Below are 24,868 nucleotides of genomic sequence, written 5' to 3' on the forward strand. Positions count from 1 at the left end.
ACAAAGTTTTTATTAAGCAAAAATTACTAAAAGCTTTTAAAACAAATCGAATACTTGCACAAATACTTGTTTTGCTTCAACATCAAAAACAATATATCTCAATTGATTTTAATTTTGATTGACAATATATGTCAATGGATATTAATATTAATCCTACATAAATCGATTGTCAGTATATTATAAATGTTCATACACTACAATACTTGTCTCCTATATTCTTTAAATTTTTTAAACGTTGATTGGTTCACTTAGAAATACGTCATTTTCACGGAAAATAGCCAAAATTGCTTCTTAATTTCCGTGAATTTTTACGGAAAATATAATTTACGAATAGGGGAGATGGGGGCACCTTGATCTGTGGGGCAGCTTGATCTTTTTTCCTACTTTTAAAACAAAAGTACTTTTTATTTACTTTTTAATACGCAATATGCGAGTTGCGTTTGTCACTTAATCAGTTTACGTACATAAAATGCAACTCAACCCATGCTTTATGCTTTTATAGTATTTTTTTTTTTTTTACGTTGTAACGTGCTTATGTAAAACATATATATCTCTGGTAAATATATTGCTTTTGTTGTTGTTGTTAAAACTAACAAAAATGATATGTTGCAGACCGGGAAAATTGTATGTTTGTAATGATCGAGACAAAAAAAATATCATAACTTGCATTAAGTGCGTCGAATATGTGTTTGTATCAAACAAATGAAAAACAATTATTTTTCTAATAAAGACCCTACACTCGTAATATCTTTCTAGACTTTAGTTTACGGACTTAAATTAAATAGTTTTTGTTTCCAAGATTTATCTTAATCTTCTAAGAAAAAGTTAGAAAAATATGAATTTCTGCAATTCAAACTTAACTTTTTTCTAAAAGTTATAAGACTTTTTTATATTTCGGAATATCCAAACTTTTGTATAATTTTGGTTAACAATAGCTTTCAGCAATATAATTTTTTTTGTCTTTCTATGAGCACTGTCTTTTTAAGGGCACTATACCTGTTATACCTAAATGGAATTATTTGTGTTCCAAACATTTAAATGTCTACGAAGAATCTTACAAATCGCAAATAATGTCGAATTCTTTGCTTCGCAACCTGAAATAATTGCACTATTCGTTGAACGAATTGCACTATTCGTTGAACGAATTGCACTATTCGTTGAACGAATTGCACTATTCGTTGAACGAATTGCACTATTCGTTGAACGGATTGCACTATTCGTTGAACGAATTGCACTATTCGTTGAACGGATTGCACTATTCGTTGAACGAATTGCACTATTTGTCGAACGAATTGCACTATTCGTTGAACGAATCATCGCATCATTTCCGCCAGAGAATTTATTTTTTCTGGAGTTATTTTTATAGAAAAGTTTGGATATAACTATGCAGTCTCTATTGAAGTTTGATAATGATTTTAAATTGTTTTTTGTTATAAGTGAAAATTTTAGAAAATGGAAAGTAACCAATAGTATAAGTTAAACAATAAAAATGATTTTTTATTACAATCTTTTTGATTGCCAACTGTCTATTAAAATTTAGATCTTTTAGATCATTTTGTCTTCTGTAAGCAAGATCTCCAATTTTCTGTAAGCTAGACCTCCGATTCTGTAAGCTAGACCTCCAAAATAAAGTTTGGGGACTGGACAGTCCATTTCATTTCATTAGTATCGTTCTTTTCGAAAATATTTTATTGTTGCAATGGCAATATGTTTCGGATCATAGTTTAATTAAAACACATTATTTGTTTAGTCTATTTACAACAGAAATTTAAATAAATTTGGAAACAACTTGTTTCCAAATTTATTTAAATTTGGAAACAAATTTTCCAAATTTATTTAAATTTGGAAACAAGTTGTTTCCAAATTTAAATAAAAGAGCAGAGGGCTAAATTTTACTTTTTTCATAGTTGATTCAATGAAAGTCAATTTACTAGCTTCTTGCCAAGCCATTGATTTTCACTCAATATCGTTTTTACCACCATGTTTTCCTATTCCTCTTCTGCAGCTCAATTTTTATGCCTCGCCCTGTTTCCGCCATGTTTTTATTTTTGACTATTCAATGACATTAGATTAAATTTGAATCCACAACGACTTCTCGACTATATGCCGGGGACCACGCTTGTGGAATTCGGTCCTTGACGAAAATATGATAAAAATAAAATCTATTGAAAAGAACTATAAAAAAACACTTACTAAATTTAAACATTACGTACATTCTCTCATTTTTTAAAAAAAAATTGAAATAATTTTGTATTTTTAATTTTTTATGTACTTTATTTAATTTTGATATTGTATTGAATATGCATGAATACAATTTTAATATTGTATTGAATATGTATATGCATATGAAGCGAATTAAATTTTTTTTGTTTTTTTGTTTATTGTCTTTAATATGTATACGAATATGTACAGATTTGTAATTTTTTATTTGTTATTTTATATTTTAGCTTTATCTTAAATTTCTTCTTTTTTTAACTTTAAGTTATTTTTTTAACTTTAAGTTCTTTTTTAACCTTCTAAAATTTCTAACCAAGTTTTTTTTTTTTTTTTAAACTTATTCATTTTACTCTTTTATATAATATTGGAAGATGTAAAATTTAATTGTATTTTTTTGTATTTCACAAAGGGGCTTGATGATAAGTCATTTTGACTTGTACTTGCCCCAGTCAGCTTGTAATTATATATATTTGTTTAAATTTATAGATAACATTGTAAAATGTGTAAAATGACGAAAATAAAATTTAAATTAAAAAAAAAAAAGACTGTAGAAGATATTTAGATAAATGTTTTTTCTAATTTTATTTTCATACGTTTGCCCACACTTAGAATTCACAATAATAAGTCTAATCACCATTTATAGCTCAAGATATAGCCAAACTTGAGCATTTTTAACAAAAAGCCACATCTCTAGAGTCGTGAAACACATAAAGTACTTACTCTAAACTCAGCGACTATCAAGATTAAGCCATACAACTTGTTTGAAAATGCAAAAAAGAAACAATTTTCTCACCAATCATGTGGTAAAACGGGAACACCTTAACTCAAAACGCGGTTAAATAAATATGAATAATTTCAAGCACGAACCTTTACTATAGCACTTTAACTGTAAATTGAAAGCTAAAGACTGTTTTCATCCGAAAACTAAATAGTATTTTCATCACAGAGTGGCACTCTTTATCAATATTTTGTAACTGACCTGATGTTTTAACATCTTGTAACTGACCTAAAGTTTCATGCTTTATCAATATCTTGAAACTGCTTATCAATCTTGTAAATACTTATCAATATCTTGTAACTGACCTGAAGTTTCATGCTTTATATATAATCATTAAATCGCGAAAACTTCTTAAAGTTTCCAGAGATTTTAAGGAATTAAGAAAAAAATTGCTTATTACTTTTTCACAATAAACATACTAAGTTTGCCCTTAGCATAAAGACAAAAAATTGCAATATATATATTTTATTTAGAGGTTGTCTATTACTTAGAGGTGGCCTTCGAGCTTTAAAATTTAAGGTACAAAATTTTGCAACTAGATTAGCAGATGACATAAATATATTTAATTATTATTTGTTTAAACGGTAGTATTGCAACTAAAGCTGACCATTATTTATATTTAAGTCTAACGGCGCACCGTTGGACTTAAATATAAATAATCCGTCGCGGCGGACAGAACGCTAATGGCTTACAACGTTGTTTTTTTTATTATTATTTTTAAATCATTCGAAAAAAAAAAAAAGGAAAATGAAAAAGTAATAAATAAACTGACAAGTATTGTAAAAAAAAAGAGAAAAGGAATTAAGTTGATTAAAACAAAGAATACAAAAGGAAAAACATTTTTAGAGGTTAAGCGGCTGTGGCGCAGTAGACAGAGTTCTGACAAAATATAAAAGACAAATATTGTATGCGTTAGAGAATAAGATCGTTTTAAGATTACATAACGTTAACAAAGTTTAATCAAAACGTTGAATTAATGTTTGTGCGTATCGATAAATGGGCGTGGGTACAATGATCAACATATACGTTCTACCATTTAACTGTTTTTTTCCTATTAAGTTTCCTATTAACTCAGCTATATTTTCAAGGTTGTGTTACTTATCGATCTTGTTACCTTTCAAGGTTGTGTTACTTGTCGACCTTTTTACCTTGTAATACTTTTCAGCTCTCAATTTTTAAAAAGTAATGAGATCATTACTTTTTAAAAATTCAGATTTTTAAAATTTTTTAAAAAGAACTGTTTAAAAAGGTTCAAAAGTTAAATTTTTATCCAGTACTTTTATGTTGATTAATTTCCTAAGGTTTAAGTAAAAAGTTTTTCATTGAAAGTAATAAAATCTTTAAAGAATTTTATAATAAATACATAGAAAATCTGGCGACAAAAAAATACAAAAATTAACAAAAAACACAACAAACGCTTACACAAGGTATAAAAAAATCTTATACGTAAAAAGATATAAGACGTAAATAAATTTAAAACAAATATAAATAAGTTTAAACCGTAAATAAAAATAGAATCAACTTAAATAAATATGTAGAGCATCTACCACGAAAAAAATTTACAAAAAACGTCTAAACTTCGATTTTTATTTATATTTAATTCTATTAAATAATTCATTTTTTTTTAATTTAATTTTGAAAAACTATTTAAAACCAGTCCCATTTAATGATTGGTCAAACCAATAGTGATCAATGATTGGTCAAACCAATAGTGATCAATGATTGGTCAAACCAATAGTGATACACCTTTTGTGATCTCATATATTTATATTACAAAAAAATAATGCTTTCATTAATGCATACTCCACTAAAAGAAATTATTGTGGATCAGATTTATTGTTTTCATAACAAAAATCTCCTAGACACATTAATAGTATAACAACTCCAATGGACAAACAGCCAGCCCAACTTAAACCAAAACTCCATTTAAACGACGAATTACTATGATGATGCGTGTAAAGACTCAATCCAATCAACGAAAGTATAACTATAAAATAAATAAAAATCAAATATAATATTTAAAATTAATATAGTGAAAAATAAAACCTATAGTTGCATAATAATTGAAAATTTATCGTTATCAATATTTTTAAAGAGTGTGGAGGTTTCAATTGACTTTCCTGAAAGGAAAGTTAGGGTTAGGGTGAAAAATAAAAATATATCACACACTCGATTTAAGTCTAATCAAGAATATGGGTTTAAACCAATCAAAAATCGACGGAAATAAATGTAAAAAAAGGAAATAAAAATGAATTTTTCGTGTTTTTAAAATAAAAATTATGAGATTCAAACATTCATAAAATATATACAAATTAAAGTTTTTTATTTGCCGTTGGTTACTTTGTTTCTCAGCGCACTTTGTTTGTCATTACTTGTGGTTCGAAGTTAAAAGTGGTTTTTGTTACATAATCATATAATATTTTATTATACATTTGCATACTAGGGTAGTCCTAAAAACAACTTTTTTTTGAAATTATCTGCTTGCACCCCCTAAATGTGTTCTATAATATAATGAAATAACACTGGATATAAAATATTTTTGAATTAAAAATATTTTTAGGGGTGACCAAATAACCTTACACATCAGACAAGTCTCTAACATTATCAAAAAAAAATTCTTTAGAATTAGAATTAGAATTTCAAAAATAATATTCATATTTTATAAAACCTTTTAAAAATAAATCATTTGAAAAAACCGTAAAAAAATTAAGTATTTTATCTTATATTAAAAAACCATAGTTTTTATGCAATAAAATCTAAAATAATAATCTGGATATAAAATAAGTTTAATATTAAAATTTTTTATAAAATTTTAAAACTTTTTATATAACATAAATATGATATATATATATATATATATATATATATATATATATATATATATATATATATATATATGATATATATATATATATATGATATATATATATATATATATATATATATATATATATATATATATATATATAATGATATATATATATATATATATATATATATATATATATATATATATAATGATATATATATATATATATATATATATATATATATATATATAATATATATATATATATATATATATATACTTAGTTAATTTTAAATATAATTCCGAGTTTCATGCAAATGAGCGATTATCAGATGTTACAAACCTTAAAAATAACAACAACAAAAAATATCAAAAATACTGTGGAGTGTCCTCTTTAGATACTGATCATGTTGGGAGTTATAAAAATAATAGAGTTAAAGAGCAAGAAATCAGTAGACTGAGTTAAAAAGTTGACTTAAAAAGTTGTAGATTGTATGACTAGTCAGGAAAATATGAACAAGTTGTAGATTGTATGACTAGTCAGGAAAATATGAAAATGGGAAAGAGTTCTAAAGGATTTAAGTGCAAATAAAAGTTTTTAGAGCATGTAGGGACAGAGTTAGTAAAAGAATAAGATTTTGCTCAATCACGAGTCAAGAGAAAATGAATTTTGATTGATAAAACAAAAATAGTACCTCCTTTGAGCAGCGATTGTGATAATATCTATAGAAACGAGAAAGATATACAACTTTATGATAATGGTAGAGAGGCTCAAGGCGATAATACAAAGAGTATTATAAATTACAAAAATAGATTTTAAATGTCGACATTAACATTTAAAACCTATTTTTAATGTTTTGCTTTAATTACAGCCATTTTCTTTGGATAATTTTTATTTATCATAAACCGTGACGGTGATCACAATAGATCAACTTTTTTTTTCTTAGCTGGTGGTTTAGATACTGATTGCTTACTGATTTCTAATTTAAAACTTTCTATCGGATCTTTTATGAAAGAAAATGAAAAAGATCTAACACGTGGAAATATAATTTTTGTTAAATATCATTTGCTTTTGGTGATTTTTTGGTGATATGAAAAAATAACAATCCCTTTTAGTAAAAAAAAAATTTTTTTTTGCTTAAAATAATTTATAAGGTAGATAGATAATTTATATTTTAATAAAATAATTGTCTGTTGTATTTTTCAAATTCAATTTATTCATAAAAATTCATTAACATTTAATTAATTTTTTTTTTCTGATTTAAAAGTTAAAAGTAAAATTATGATATCTAATTATGTTTATTCTGTCAATCAAAAATATTCTATATTTTTTGTCATTCTGTACTTTTGCCTATTCAATACTATTTTTTCGCCGTTTTTAAAAGTAAACTAATGACACAGGTCTAAAACCTATTTTTATTCTAATAATCAAAAACATTTATTTGCTAACTTAAAAATTTCAACTTTCTGTTTTTAAAGGCATTTAAACTTTTTTATTAAGTTCGCCTTGCAATTATTGCTAATCAAACTTGATTGAACAGAATTGATATTGGGAGATCAAAATGTCATTTTTTTCAAAAGTAGATAATCATTGATTGTTGATCAGTCTTTATTTCCAGAGCTAACATATATATATATTTATATAAATGTGTATATATATATATATATATATATATATATATATATATATATATATATATAAATATACATATAAAAAATATAAATATTTATATATATAAATGTGTGTGTGTGTGTATATATATATATATATATATATATATATATATATATATATATATATATATATATATATATATATATATATTTCGAACATCGCATTAGCAATAAATTTGTAAAAATTTTATTAAAAATAAAATAATTTCATTAAGAAAATAATACCTTGGGAATATTTTACGACACTTCGCGTATTAAAATTTGTTCATGAGGGTCAAAATGGGATGGGCTTTTGAGAATTACCTGAGAACTCTTAAGAAGTATATTCAAAACCTCAAAATTGTCGCAAATAACTAAAAGAATTGCCAAAATCGAAAATCTTCTTATCAAAACGATAAGAATATATTGGAGAAACCTCCAGACATTTGACAACACGGATAAATGAGCACCTTACGAGTGACAAGCAATCACATATTTTAAACATTTAAATTCATCCATTAATTGTAAAACACTAACTAATTATGATTGCTTTCAGATTTTAGATACTGCCTCTACCATTAACAAATTAAAAATAAAAGAAGCACTTCATATTAAATGGGAAAATCCTTCTTTAAATAAACAAACATCTCATTATATTATAAATTTATCTACCCAACTTACTATATTATTATTATTATTAATATTTTAATATTAGGAAGTTTATTTTGTCATAATTTGTAATATAACTTTTAATTGGTTTGTAACAAGTTTATTTGTCCGTTAATTTTTCTCTGTATTGTCTTCAGTTTTTAAATTTATTCACCAGAGTTTTTATTGTAAATTAAATCTTTTGAAAATGTAGTAAGACTACGAAACATGTCAAGAATAAAAAATATTGTGATTTTTATTAAAATTTTTACAAATTATATATATATATATATATATATATATATATATATATATATATATATATATATATATATATATATATATATATATATATATATATATATAATACAGTCCCTGACCACAATATAGTGATCACCTACAATTTTTGTGTATTTTAACTTCAAGGGTTTGTAAAAAGTATACCAAAAGTACAATTGCAATATTAGTTATATTTTATTGATAAAACATGTTTCCTTAATAATAAAATAATATTTCAAAATCAATATACACACATTTTAACAAACAATTACTCTTTCTGATTGCAAGTCATAAAAAAATATTAATATTTTGCAATTCCTCCTTTTAACGAAATGACTTTAGCTATTCCATCTGGCATACTTTTAATACAGTTTATTGTTGCTGTCTTAATTTTATTCATTGTGGTGCCAATGATAGAGTAATTTTTCAATCAAACCCCTTTTGTTTGTTAAAAACTCGGAAGAGATTTCCTTCTTGAGAATGTTCCACTAATTCTCAATCGAATTCAGGTCAGGAGAGTTCCCTGGCCAATCTAAAACAGGGATATTTTTTGTTTTAAGAAAGTTTGTGATCCTTTTAGCTTTATGGCATGAAGCACTATCATGCATAAACATAAATGCATTGTTGTTTGGAAACCATTCTTGTATTTGGGGGATAAGTTCGCTCTCCATAAACTCTTGATACTGTATTTGGTTCATCATCCCATTGACAATATAAAGTCTTCTTGTGCCTTTACCACTGATAACTGACCACACCATAACTTTAGTTGGATGTTTAACAGTTTGTACAATGCAATCTAGGTAATATTTTTTGTTTGGTCTTCTTTGGAAGAAGGTGGCTTTGTCCAACAAGATCTCATAAACAAGATCATAGTGTGGTTGTAATTAAGTTAATGTCAACATTTAAACAATATTTCATTTTCATTTAACAATATTTCATTCAAAATTGATAAATTTACACGTTCCCAATCTCCAATAGTCATATACTTATGATTTTTTGCCCATTGCAATCTCTTTTTTTATCATTGCTGGAGTTAGCCTTGGTTTTTTAGCTGGTTTGTGTAATTTTAAACCAACTTCAGCCAGCCGTCTCCTCACTGTGCGCTCCGAAACTTGTATTCCAGACTCTTGAACAAGTTTTGACAGCAAAAGGGATGATTTTTTTCTACTTTCCAGACAAATATCTCTAATAATTCTGTCTGTCCTGGGAGTGGTTTTACGCTTTGACCCACTCCGTCCTTCCCTTTTTGGAGAAAGAGTGGTGTCGTTTTCCATTTTGTGTTTGACTTTATTGACAAATGGTTGCAAAACTTTACACATTTTAGCAATTTTCCGTTGTAAATGTGCTCTGAGTGTTGTAAAAGTGCTTTTACTTCTGAAATTTTGCTTGGACTTATGTCCTTACCGGTGCCCATGTTTATTTTTTATTGAAATTTTCAATTACAACCTATTACACTAAAAATGTTAATAAAATGTTACTATATATTAATTCTTGCTATTTATAGTAACTTTATAAAATGTATTAAAAAATAATAAAACACTTTTCACTCAAAAAAAACTGTTAAAATATAAAAAAAAATGTATGTGACAAATCAACCACGTTTTTTTCAAAATTGACAAAAATTCACATTGCTGACTTAAAACACACCTAACTTCACATTGGTCATGATTATAAAGAAACTTTCTTTTCTATTTTATTTGATAGATGTCAGTATTGTATAATAAGTTAGTAAAAATAATATACTCACCTTAAAATTACTTTAAAATAACTTTGAAAACAAAATATGTGGAAAAACTGAGGTGACCACAATATTGTGGCCAGGGGCTGTATATACATAAGCATAAAGTGATAAGCGAGAAGTTCTGAGTTCAATCCCCACATTGTCTCTGGTAGTACCGCGCTCAACTTGTTTCTCTGCGCAGCGACCTTGTTCATAGAGGTTCGTGTTTCAGAGTTATAGAGAGGGTTGTAACCACAAAAGTAGCCTCCTCAACTGCAGTGGCCTTCTCAGCCTTGGGGAGGTGAACAATTAAAAGAAATATCTATAGTTTTGCCAGATGTTCAGATCCGACTTTTACGGAGAATACAGTGCCAAACCTGTAAAAATAAATTTTTTTACTGTGTTCTCCTTTGTAAAAGCCAAACATCTGGCAACAATATATATATATATATATATATATATATATATATATATATATATATACATATATATACATATATATATATATATATATATATATGTATATATATGTGTATATATATATATATATATATATGTATATATATGTGTGTATATATATATATATATATATATATATATATGTATATATATGTGTATATATATATATATATATATATGTATATATATGTGTGTATATATATATATATATATATATATATATATATATGTATATATATGTGTATATATATATATATATATATATATATATATATGTATATATATGTGTGTATATATATATATATATATATGTGTGTGTGTGTGTGTGTGTGTGTGTGTGTGTGTGTGTGTGTGTGTGTGTGTGTGTGTGTGTGTGTGTGTGTGTGTGTGTGTGTGTGTGTGTTTCATGAATAAAGACTACTCAGAAAAGTTTAAAAAATTTTTCTGATGAGTCTATTAATAAGACTCATCATAAAAAAAAATTTTTTTATAAAAAAATTTTTTTTCTGATGAGTCTTCATTAATGAAACACAGTGTTAAATGAAAAAAATTTTTATTAAGTGATTTTCTATCACTTCATATAAATATATGTATATGTATATATGTATATATATATATATATATATATATATATATATATATATATATATATATATATATATATATATATATATATATATATATCAATCGTGGACAGGAAAGGCGTGTGATCACATTCTGATCATGATCACAAATATAATAGTTTTTTTGAAAACTTGACAAAATTTGGATAGTTAAAAATACACTGAACAAAAACAGCAAAGAAAAAAAATTATCAACAGGCTAAACTATAAAAAAAAGTAAGAAAACTTAAAGAGAAATTAAAAAAAAAAATTAAAACCTATAGCTCTAAAAAAACTTGACTAATATAAATCTGAAAAACTGAAAAGATTGTATGAGTCAGGAAAACATGAATATGGGAGAGAGTTCCAAAGGGTTGAAATGTGGAGGAAAAACTAGATAAATTAAAGTTTTTAGAGCATGCGGGAACAGATACAGTGAAAGAACACAACTTTGCTGAATAATGAGTCAAACGAGAATGAGTTTTAGCTAATGGAACATTATAGAGATGATAGCTCCTTTGAGCAGTGACATTGATAGTATATGTAGAAAAGAGAAAGAGATGCAACTTTACAATGATGGGAAAGAGAATCAAGCTTAGCTAATAGAGCAGGTGCAACTATGTTTACTATGCGTTTTTGGACCTTGTCTAGAAGAGAAAAAGGATCTTTAGAAGAACCAGCCAATATATGATAACAGTATTTCATACAGGAACAAATAAGAGATTTGTAGAGGTAAAGAATGGAATCAGGAGATGGAGATCAGAAAATGGCGAACACAATAAAGAGACCTGAGCAGATACTAATTTAGCAATCAATTGTATATAAGGTTTCCATAAAAGGCCAGTAGTTAATGATAATCCAAGAAGATGTAAAGAAGAGGTCTCGGTGAGAGGGTTACCATTCATTAATATAGGAATACCAACAGAGAAATTTGTTTATCAAAGACTTAAAGACCTTGCTAATAACAGAAAGAAGACTGATTGGAGGGGTCAGAATGTTCACCAGAGTTTTTGAAAATTGGAACAACAGATACCATTTTACAGCAGGCAGGAAAACAAGACTCAATCAAGCATTTATTAAATAGTTTAGAGAGAACTGAGGAGAGTTCTGAAGAACAATTTTGTAAGACTATGACAGGAATGTTGTCTGGACCACAAGCTGTAGAAGAGTTTAATTGAGATATGATTTTAGCAATGGAAGCTGGAGATATTTGAGTATCAAATAATGGGTTAACCTGTTTAATTGGAATGGAAGAAAGAAAATGACCATAAGATTCAAGAGTCAAATTTGAAGAAAAGTTCTTTGTAAATAGTTCTGCCTTATCCTTGGGAGAGGTAATAAGATCAGTTCCATGAATGAGAGGTGGAATGTTAGAACTACCCTTGTTAATGATGCTGTTAAAAATATTCCAAAAGTCTCTAGAGCCTAACTTCTGAGATAAGACACAAGATTTAGTGAACTGAGAATAATGGATCTTAGCATCTGACAGCATCTTTTTACACCAATTTCTTACAATAATAAATAGCTGTTTGTTCTCAAGAGAGTTGTTTTTTTGAAAAAGATGAAAAAAATAATTACAATTATATATAGCAGATGCACTAAAGGGTGAAAACCATGGAGTAGAATGAGACCTATCTTGAAACCAATGAGAAGGAATAAAAGTTACCATTCCAGAGGGGAAAGGCATTAGCCTGAGGATCATCACAAAGAAAATCACAAAAAGAATCCCAGTCAGCTTTAGGGTAGTAGTAAGTAGTGCGATGATAGGGTGAGTTCGAAAAGGAAGTAAGAGATAAAAGACTTAAAGAGATCATAGCATGGTCAGAACCTCTTAAAGGAGAAAAAGGAAAAACTGAACACAAGCTAGGATCAGAGACAAGACATAAATCAAGGAGTGAAGGTAAATGATTAGGGTTGTCAGGAAAACGAGACACAAAGTTAACTATCTGAGAAAGAGATTGAGAAATGCAGAAGTAAAAGGCTTTAATGCTAACAGGGTCAGTGGCGTTAGAGCCAAGCTATTCAGTGTGATGGGCATTAAAGTCACCAATAACAACATAAAGAGAAGGCATGGTCAATTCAATCATAAACTACATTTAAAAGAATGCAGTCTTGGGAAGAAGGAGAATGATAAAGAACAAAGAGAAAGGTGATAGAGTGAGGAGGTGCTAAGCAAAAGCACATAAAAGAATGGTCAAAGGATTTGAACCTGATTTTACAACAAATATGTGATATAATGCATATGTATACTTCCAAGCCAAGCATATGACTATTGGAGTCTTTGCGAATCAAAGGATAGTACTCATTAACACTGAGATTAGAAGAAGGAATAACATAATTTAAACTAGTCTCACTAAGAGCAAGAAAATCTGGTGAACTTTGCAAAAGATAAGATTCTAGAGTTCGGGAAACCTTACTACCAGTCGGCTTCAGAACCATTAAACTGAGCTTTAGAACTGTACTCTAATTAGGAGATAACAGGAAGGGTTGCATAGCCACTATAAAAGAGGCACAAACAAAAATCTATGAGAAGAGTCAAAAAGACTAACCCTAAGGCAGGGGAATTTTAGCTGGATGCAGTTAAAATCTCGCTAATATGAGTATTTTTATCAAGACTTAAAACAACCAAAGTTATTTAAAGAGAAAATAAACAAACCATAAACTGAAAAGAGAGATGAACTTAACAAATGATAAAATAAATAAAGGATAAACAAGAGAAAATAAAAGCAGAAAACAACAAATTTTTTAATTTAGAGGCATCTCAATTAATAATTCAAACTTAATTAACTTAAAAGCGATTCAATAGTTTAGAGCTAATAATTTATCCAATGTGTCGCCACATTGATGTTGCCACATTGATGTTGCCACATTGATAAGGTTGATTATTTGTTTTATATGAGGCCCGACTGTTATATTGGCATTGGTCGAAGGTTTAAATCCGACCTCCGGTAAATTTTTTTAAAAGAAAATATCAAGATTTCAAATTTTTAAATAATTAAATTTTGAAGTAATAAAGTTCGGATTAAATAACTTTGAAACTTCTATTTTTTCTATATTCTTTGTAGTGAAACACTTTTAAATTAAAACATATTAAATTTAAATATAAAAACATTAATTTTCTGCTTTTATTTTTTTCTGCTTTATTTTTATTTATTTTATCATTATTTTTTATTTATTTTATCATTATTTTTTATTTATTTTATCACAGTTTTTAAACACAAATGGAATAAAGAAAAAATCAAATCTTTTATCTTTAATGTTTTTTTTATTAATATAGAAAACCTTTCAAAATAAAATAACAATTGTTTATTAATTAAGTTAAACCATTGATGGCCCTTTCAGTTGTCGACAGTTTGTCACTAAAAAGTATGCTGAGCAAACAATAACTGAAATAAAGTGGCAAAATAGTGTCTGAAATGCTGGATCGTATGGATGAAATGGATTGTAAACATAGAAATAAACACATATGATGATTTAAAGCAAAAAAAGTTCAGTAATGGAAATTTTTTCTTTTGCTGACATGGAAATAGATAAGAATGTACAAACCTTTAAAATCTAAACACTGAAAGAGAGTGGGAGTAGAAGGGGTGTCAATGAATGAAAGAAATTTATTATGCTTTACAGTATTTGACAAAAAAAAAATTAGAAAAAAAATTTACCATCATTACTTTATTGTGCAATAGGGGTTCTGAGCCACAAGCCAGTATTTAATGTGATTTATGCCAGTGATTTATGTTCAAAACTAACAATTTTATAAGTCATTGAATTTTATTCCAGTCTCAAACAATTCTAGTCATCGACTGGAAATGTTTCAACTTTTTCATGATTTTCAGGGTTTCCAGAAAGTTAAAAAAATATTACTTTCTTAATTGTTGTGATTGCTACAAAACCCTTTGGACAATTATTAATATTTTGTTAAGTTTTTTATTGTTTTTTTTTGCACAATCATTAACGATTGCAACACTGTCATTCCCTTGGAGATTAATTCTGAACCAAGGAGAACTCAAATCAAGCAGGGTTAGTCGAGCCATCTTCTTCATGTTTTCCTGACTTATACAACATTTTTCAAGTCTTCAGTCAACAGATTCAACTTTTTAAGTCTTTTGCCAACCGATTCCTTGCTCTATAATTTTTTTTTGAGTAACTCCCAACTTAGTGGTTGCTTGCAGCCTTGTTGGGAGTGAATCAGAATAAAATAAAAAATAAAAATAAATTAATATCTACTAAATGTTTGCATTGTTGTTAAATGGGTTTATATTCTTCTAAATGTAAAAAAAAAACAAATTAAAATAAAAGTAAAATAAAATTAAGTCTCCTCAATTCTGCTCAAGAATAGCATAAAGTTCCCAATATACTGAGGAGGATATTGGCAATGCAATTGAAGACATTTAGAGGTTTCAAAAATTTTTCAAAAAGCTGTCAAATTTTACAACATTCCTCAGATCCGTATGATAAAATTAGTGGCTCCCAATTGCAAAAAAGATGATTCCAAACACATTTTTGACTGGTGCAGAGGAACAAGTTCTTGTAAAATATATATCAAGTGCTTAAAAGTGTGCTCTACTTTTCACAAATGATACCATTTTATCCCATGTTTCTTAAAACCCTACTTTTTTTTAGAAAAAATCTGATAAGAAGAATTTCCTCAAGATAAACAAAAATCAGCCTTTTAAATTTGAGCAAGATGGAACTTAAGTGTCAAGGGAAAAATGGTTGAATATAAAATACCATTGAGTCAAAAACTACAACTTTAATTGTTATTTATTTTCTTGTAGTTAGTTTCAACTTTTAGTTTTGATCTAGTATATATAACTATTTATATTTATGTACATATATCTATAAGCTACTTTTATTTTATTTCATTAGGTATTTACACTTCATGAAGAGTAGCCCAAATATATTCATGTGCACCAACAAATCTATGAGAACAGCATGAATGAATGTTACCAAGCAAATAGTGCAGTAATGGTATGTAGATACACAAGCAGTGGTTAGCAGACATGGAAGCAGTGGTTTGCAGACATGCAGCGATGGTTTGCAAAGTGTACTTGGTAGAACATAATATTCTTGATTTAATAAAACCCTTGGTAATTTATCTCTTATTATGCTAACAGCAACAACAACAACAAAAACAACAACAAAAACAAGATCATATAATTACAATAATATAACAATAATAGTAATAATAAATAATATAACAATAAAAGTAATAATAAATAATATAACAATAATAGTAATACAAATAAGAATAATAACAAGAATATCTATAATATAATGAATAATAAAATCATAATATCATTATTAAATATCATTATTAAAAATAAATATAAATAATAGACCTCTTCACACTTCCGATAATCTCCTGCGCGCACATATTTAATAGTACATCATGGTTCCTTATGCACAGAATCACATGAAAGAAAGTAAATATACAGATATATTATGAAAGCATTCTTGGAAAAAACAGTAGTTTATATGAGATTTCTTATCTTTTTTTCATAATAAAGACATCGATTTTTGCTTTATTATAGATTATTTAATCTTAAGTCTAAATTTATATTATTTATATATTTATACTCTTTATATGTTTGTGTTATAGATACAACATATAAAGAGTATAAATATGTAATATATATGAAAGAAATAAAAGCTCTTAAAGAGTGTGAAAATGCACAATGATAGTTGTGTGTGTGTGTATATATACATATATATCTGTGTGTGTGTATATATATATATATATATATATATATATATATATATATATATATATATATATATATATATATATATATGTATATATATATGCGTGTATATATGAGTATATATATATATGCATATATATATATGCGTGTGTGTATATATATATATATATATATATATATATATATATATATATATATATATATATATATATATATATGCGGTAGTGATAAAGCGCTCACTTCATAAGCGAGAGGTTCCGAGTTTGATCCCCACCACATCCCTGGTAGTACCACGCTCAACTTGTTTCTCCGCGCAGCGGCCTTGTTCGTCAAGGTTCGTGTTTGGGATTTATAGAATTGAGAGAGGGTTATAACCACTATTAAGTAGCCTCCTCATCTGTAGTGGCCTTGAGGAGGTGAATAACAAAAATAAAAAAAATAAAAAATAAAATGTATGTATATATTACCATTTTGCAATCGTCTTTCTCTAACTTAAAGCTTATTTTTATTAATCAATATTAAATACTATTTAGAGATTTTACACTCATTGTACAAATTTTTGTTTTTTTCCTAGATTACAAACATATAACAAAAACATATAAACAGTATAGATTTTAGATTTAAAATGGTTAAAATAAACTTATATAAAGCTAAATCAATGTGTTTTTTATGAATAAATAGAAAAAATCTTATATAAACAACTGTTTCTTTCAAAGTTACTATCTTAATTCATATGTGTATTTACTTGCGATTTTTCATGCGATTCTGCGCATAAAGAACCACAACGTACTATTAAATATGCAAGTGCATAAAATTATTGAAACTGTGAAGATGTCTAATGATTGACAAGGAAGGAGTCACTCTAGGGTGGTTCTAAAAATATTTTTTTTGAAAATGACTGTGGAACCCCCCTAATATGTTGCATATATATAAAAAAATGCTAGATTTAAAAAATTTTCGAATAAAAAATATTTTAAGGGGTTGCTACTGACCCAACATGACATACTTTTGGAAAAAAAGTTTTCTAAAAAAATGTCATGATGGGTCTCAAATGAAGCAAAATTATATAAAAATTTCAAAAATATTCATTTTATATAAAAACATCGATAAAAAAAATTATAATAAAAAAATCTTGTTAAATTCTCTATTTTTTGTTTTTCGTTAAAAAACATAATTTTCTGTTAATTAAAATCTAGAATAAAAATTTAACTATAAAATGATTAATATTTTTGAAACTTTTATATAAATTTGCTTCATTTCAGACCCAACATGACATACTTTTAAAAAACATTTTTTTTAATAATTTTAGGGACCTATTTAATATTTGAGGTTTGGCAGCAACCCCTTAAAATATTTTTTATTCAAAAATTTTTATTTACAACATATTCAGGGGGTGTCAGCAGTCCTTTTCAAAAAAAGTTGTTTTTAAAACCACCATAAGTCATGCAGAAATCTGATCAAAGAAGTGACAACAAATAATTATATTAATATTAATTTAAAAAAAATTAATAATAACAATAATAAGTTTATTTATTCAAAAAGAAAAAGTAACAGCAAAAATAATAGTATTTATGATAACTATAAAATAGCAGTAAAAAAAATAATAAATAATAATGACAAAAAAAAAAAAATTTCTATAAAAATAGTAAGAAGAAAAAGAAAAATAAGAAAATTAATAAAAGACAATAATGATAAAAAGTCAAAAAATATTTTTTTTAGAATTTGTTTAAACTTATTTGTTTTAAATAAAGTAATGAAGATAAATTATTTTAAAGTTTTAATTTTTCAAACTTATTTACAATGCACACAAGACTTCGATTCCATTCACTGATGCACTGATGTGTGATAGAGTGTGATGTGTGATAGACTTATCATATCTCAATGTTTTATAGGAGGTCATTTAGTTTTCATTATTATGTTCCTAGTTAAACGTGAATATATAAATTTTGGATATAAACGTCTATTATTAATTTTAGTAATAAATATAAGTATATAGTTATAAAAGTTTTCTTTTTATTATTATTATTATTGTCTTATTATTATTATTGGACATGAAAAAATTAGTTCAGTTTTTTCTAAGTTCAGAGAAAATAAGTTTGCATTTAGCAATGAGCTAAACCTTTTAGATCTTAGTTTATATTCTGACACAAGGAATGATATTATGATATTAGATATTAGTATCATCAGCAAACAAATGGATTGATGAGAAGTGAACAGAGTTGTTTAGATCATTAACATAAATCAAAAACAATAGGGCCAAGAACAGAACCCTGGGGAACACTACAAACCATGTGTTTGTTATTTGATTTGTAACCATTAATGCTAACAAACTGCAATTACAAGCAACTTTTTGGATTCTGTAATTTTTTAGTTTAGAAATTAAAATGGCATGAATAATGGTATAGAAAGCTTTTTGTAAGTTGATAAAAACACCGCCAACAAAATGACCGGTATACAGTGTCTTTTTATTTTTTCGGTTATACGTGGCAAGTAGAGCATTTCGATCGATATCCAAACTGAAATTCATTTAAACAGTTAAAGGAACTAAAAAATGAGTATAATCTAGAATACATTAGTTTATCAAGGAGCTTGTTAATGTTAGATAACATAAAAATTGGTCTATAGTTAGTACATGAGAGTTTTGAGCCATTTTTATATACTGGAATGACAAGTTAATTTAAAAATGAAAGGAAAAATTCCATTTAAGAAAAAGGTATTAAATACCTTAGAGAGATTATGAGAAAATTCAGAATTAAAATCAATAAGAATGTTTGTGGGGATGCTGTTATGACCTATTGATTTTCTAGGTTTTAATTTAGATATAAGTGATGAGATTTCAGAATGGTTTGTTGGAGATATCAGTAAACTATGAAGATTTGGATGCTTAAGAATTATTAAGTTTATGAGTTACATTTGTGAAAAAGTTGTTATTTTATTAATAATAATTAAAATATTAATAAAATTTATTTCTTCGCAGATTAGAGTTGGTTCAGTTATGTATGTTTCATTAACTTGTAAGCAATTTGGAGGTACATGATTGATATTTTTGACATTTATTAGACTTTTTATTTCTTTCCAGGTTTCACAAAGATTTTTTACATTATCTGAAAATAATTTTTTGAAATGTATTTTTTTACTCAGTTTTATTACATTAATAATGGTATAGTATTTAAAAATAGTTTTTAGCTCAATTATACTTGTTGGATCTTTTATCCTTAACATTTTCCTTTTAACAAAATTTTAAATTTAAATTGATTTTATTATTTCTTTAGTAATCCATGACTTGAATTGAAGCTCTTCATACTAATATTTTTGAGTGGCACATAACAATCTAGCAATAATGTTGTTTGAGAAATAAATGCTTCAACACTGGAGTTAACATTGTTTATATTGGTAATGTCATCATATTCAACTTTTAATAATTCAGATTTAAATGATTCTTTATTATAATTTTTAAAGTAAGTTTATAAAGAAGTATAAATTATGACTGTGTGGTATAAATAATTTATTGAAATTAGGACAAATAAGAAATTGAGGTAGGTGATCAGAAATAAAAGTTGTTAGGTTTCCTGAAATAACTTGGTTAGTACTTACATTTGAAAAGATGTCAATGATTGTAGCAGAATGGTCAGTAACTCTTGTTGTAGCATAATAAATGGGTGAATATTATAAGTAAGTTTAAAAACTCAGAAGTTGCAAAGTCAGAGTTTGATTGTATCAGATCCATGTTAAAATCGCCAAGTAAAAAGAAAGATTTAATTTCAGTGGAATTTTGTAGAAGGACAGACATTTTATTTTTAATTTACATCCATGCTTTGCAATGTTGCAACCAACAATAATATTAGATTTTTTGGAAGAAATTATTTCAACAAAAGTAGATTCTAAATAGTTTGATATATGATCAAATCATCTCTTCTTCCATAGATCAGTTTTTTTGATAAATATACAAGGTTCCACTACAAAAAGATTTGGTTGGCATGTGTTAAAAATTTTGAATATTAATTGGTTGTGTGGAAAGAGGTTCTTTTTTTAACCTTGTTTCTATAATTCCAATAATACTAATTTCAAAACTAACTAATGATAATAATATATTCAGATCTTCAAAGTGCTTTTTAAAGAGGATATGTTTCAATGGAAAAACAACATAGAGTTTATGATGTCAAAGTTATGAAAACAAAATTTATTAATGTCATAATATTGACAATCTACATCAAAAGATGTACAGTTTTTCTCATCAGTAACTGAAGCGTGGGATGTAACAAATTTATTAAATTGAGTAGACTTTATTTAATCCCGATGCTGGAAAGAGTTAAGTTGATGAAGGTTAGTCATCAGTTATAATAATTTTATTTGAAGAGAAGAGTAGTTTAAACTCATTATCAGATACATCAGTCAATAGAAAGACACCTTTAGTACAATTTACAAACAGCCATGTTGAGGTTTTTGATTGTGTTAAATTGTACCCATGATCATAAAGTCTGCTACATGTATGAGCCCAAAACAAACATACATCACATTGAATTGCACAGCAACTTTTTAAGTTAAAAAAATATATATCATCTTGTTGGTGTTGTTTGCACAATAAAAGATGAAAACTATAATAAACATAATAATTCTAAATATTCTATTAAAATATATACATTTCATCAAAACTTAAAAATTCTTTTTTATTTTTCTAAAAGTTTTTTTAATATGCAAACATTTATTTTTAATTGTTTTTATTTTTTTTATTTTTTTTTTATTTATATTATTTGTTTCAACATTTTATCTTGGCTTTTTAACATTTTTTCTTGGTTTTTTAATCATGGTAAAGTCTTCGATCGTGCATCTTTTTACTCCATCTGTTGTATCGCCCACTGTGCTATGTTCATGGCAGATGTAGCTGACAACTGACAGCTTGGATTATGGATGCGTAAAAGAATAGAAAGATCTTTCAAATGTAAATATTATAGCAGTTTTAGATTATTATATTTATATTGACCAAAATAAGTTTATACAAAACCAACTTTTTGAAAAACTGGTTTTCTAATTCCGAAATTCCAAAAAAACTATTTTATACAGTTTTCGAATTTTCCTAAAAAAAAGTTAAACAAGCAGAAATATTTTATTCAATGTTTTGAAAGAAAATAAAAAAACCTATATCAAAATCAAAATATTAAAATTTAATTCAAATCAAATTATAGTGCAGAAATGATTATGCAAATAAAACATTGCAAAACGTAAATAATTGTCCAAAAGAGAATTGTTGTGTAGCAATCATTGCAAACATGAAAGTAAATAAATATTTTTTAATAATAACCCTTTAAAACACCTAGAAAACATTTTTCAAACCCATTTTGAGGCCACTAGATTTGTAAAGCCCTTGGTCATGTCTTTGTTAACCTATCTGCCCCTTATTGTACTCTTTAATTAAAACTGGTTTTTAAATGTGTCAAATATATTTTAAAAACCGTTTTGAAAGACTGTCAAACCTTAAAATCAGAAATTAGGTCAGGTTTTATATACTAGTACTAGTAGGTTTTATATACTAGTATTGGTCAGGTTTAATATACTAGTATTAATCCTGCTATATATATAAATATATATAAATATTAATATATATATATATATATATATATATATATATATATATATATATATATATATATATATATATATATATTAATATATCAACTTATATATATATTAATATATCAACTTATATATATATATATATCAATATAACAACTTGTTTCTCCGCGCAGCACCCTTGTTCATCAAGGTTTGTGTTTCGGAGCTATAGAGTTGAGAGAGGGTTATAGCCACAAGTAGCCTCCTCATCTGTAGTGGCCTTCTCGGCCTTGGGGAGGTGAATTAAAAAATATATATATATATATATATATATATATATATATATATATATATATATATATATATATATATATAGATATATATATAGTCAGGTTATCCTGTTACTAGTAACATGTGATCCAGTAGAACCTGCTTCATGTCCTGCTGCCTTGTACGATACGCCTTTTTAGGCAAATGCTAAGAGTAGCCTAAAGAAGTAAACAGATTCTATCTGTTGACCAGCCTTGCACCCCTTCTTCATCTATTAGGCTAGTGCAGATGTATTTATAATAAATTATTTTCAGTTAAGGATGTTGAATGCTGGATTTTCTTGACTCAATGCATGGGTTTTGCTTGTGTCTCTGTTTTTATAATTAGGTAACTTATTCTATTATCTCCTAATAAGGGTACAGCTCTATAACTCAGTTTAATAGTTCTGAAACCAGTTAATAGTCAGGCTTCCCAAACTCTGTGGTAGCTCTCAGCTGATTCCATCAACAACTGTAAAATATCAGAGTACTAACAAAGCCATGTTGCGCATGAATGGTGTCCCGGTTGGTACACACTTTTAGAGTGTGTTGTCAAGGCCACATTTGGAGCCCTTTGTTATGGCTTAGGGTTTATTTATAGTAATGAGGCAATTGCTTGAACTATTAAATAGTGTACTGAGTACTACCTATGGTTTGAGTCAAGTTCTTTAACAAATTTAAAAATGATTAAAGTACCAAAAACTATAAAACACAAAAAACCATCGTCATCATCAAGTTCTCTAAACCTATCATTCACTAATAAAAGTGGTCTTGAAAGTAACTTTTCTTCTATTGAGTTTAATCTCTTAAAAAGTTCACCAGACTTGATTTCTCTATGTGAGAGTAATTTGAATTTGGCTGTCTCAACTTGTGATCTTAATATTGATGGTTATCTTCCTTAAATTCGTAAAGACTCCAATAACCACATGCTTGGCCTGGGCATTTACATTTGTAAGAATTCACCCATTTGTCAGAAAATTAAGTTTAAATCCACCAACTATTGTTGTGCTCTTGTTTAGCACCACTTCACACTTGTTTAGCACATATGTACTTTTATTTAGCACCATTTCACTCTATCGCCTTTCTCTTTGTTCTATATCGTTCTCCTTTATCTCAAGACTGCACATTTTTTGATGTTATTTCTGATCAAATTGACCAAGCCCTTTCTTTATCCATCAGCTAATATTGTTGTTGTTGGTGACTTTAATGCTCATCACACTGAATGGCTTGGTTCTAGTGTCAGTGAATCTGGAAGCGTCAAGGTCCACAACTTTTGCCTTTCTCAATCTCTAACTCAAAGAGTCAACTTTCCAACTTGCTTTTTAGACAACCCGAATCATTTATCTTCTCTACTTGTTTCTGATCCTAGTCAGTGCTCAGTTTCTACACACTCACCCTTAGGCGCATCTGATCAGTTTGATCTCTCTAAAACTATTATCTTCTTCATTATCAGAATCCCCCTATCATCATACCACTTACAACTACCTTAAAGCTGAGTGGGACTCTTTTTTCATGATTTTCTTTGTGATGGCCCTTGGCTAGGAATCTTTTATCTTCCTGCTAAGAAATGTACTTCTTACATAACTTCTTGGATTTAGTCTGGCATAGAATTTTTTATTCCTATTTGACAATTCCAAGTCAAGCCTCACTCTTCTCCATGGTTTTTCTCACATTGTGCTGCTGCAATTTCCAATCGAAACCATTACTTCCATATCTATCAGTAAAACAAGTCTCCAGAAAACAGACTTCAATTTACTATTACTTGAAACCATTGTAAAAAGGTTTGGTCTAATGCGAAAGGCTGCTATTCTCAGGTCATGAAATCTTGTATTTCATCTCAAAAATTATGCTCTCATGACTTCTGGAGAATCTTTAATAGTATCAATAATAAGGGCAAATCTGTTATTCCATCTCTCTTGTATGGTTCAGAATTTGTCGCCTCACCTAAAGACAAAGTTTAATTGTTTACTAAGAACTTTTCATCAATGTCATCTCTTGTTTCCACTAATTACATTCAACCTAATATATAGACAACAAACAGGTTGATCCATTGGTCGACATTTGTATCACTCCAGCTTCTGTATCTAAAGTGATTTCCTGCTTAGACTCTTCTACAGCTTGTGGTCTGGACAACATAACTGTT

The 24,868-nt window shown here is 27.0% G+C and overlaps 1 protein-coding gene across 1 annotated transcript in view; it reads right to left on the minus strand.

Annotated features, from left to right (window-relative positions):
* Positions 1–4,310: 4,310 nt before the first annotated feature.
* LOC100207574 (uncharacterized) overlaps positions 4,311–24,868 on the minus strand; it is a 29,651-nt gene continuing 9,093 nt past the window's right edge. Inside the window, exon 3 of the mRNA XM_065808854.1 lies at positions 4,311–4,982. Within this exon, the coding sequence (XP_065664926.1) occupies positions 4,813–4,982 (170 nt within the window). The 3' untranslated portion in view covers positions 4,311–4,812. The remainder of the gene's footprint in view (positions 4,983–24,868) is intronic.

Source organism: Hydra vulgaris, chromosome 10 (genome assembly GCF_038396675.1).
Source record: "Hydra vulgaris chromosome 10, alternate assembly HydraT2T_AEP".
NCBI lineage: Eukaryota > Metazoa > Cnidaria > Hydrozoa > Anthoathecata > Hydridae > Hydra > Hydra vulgaris.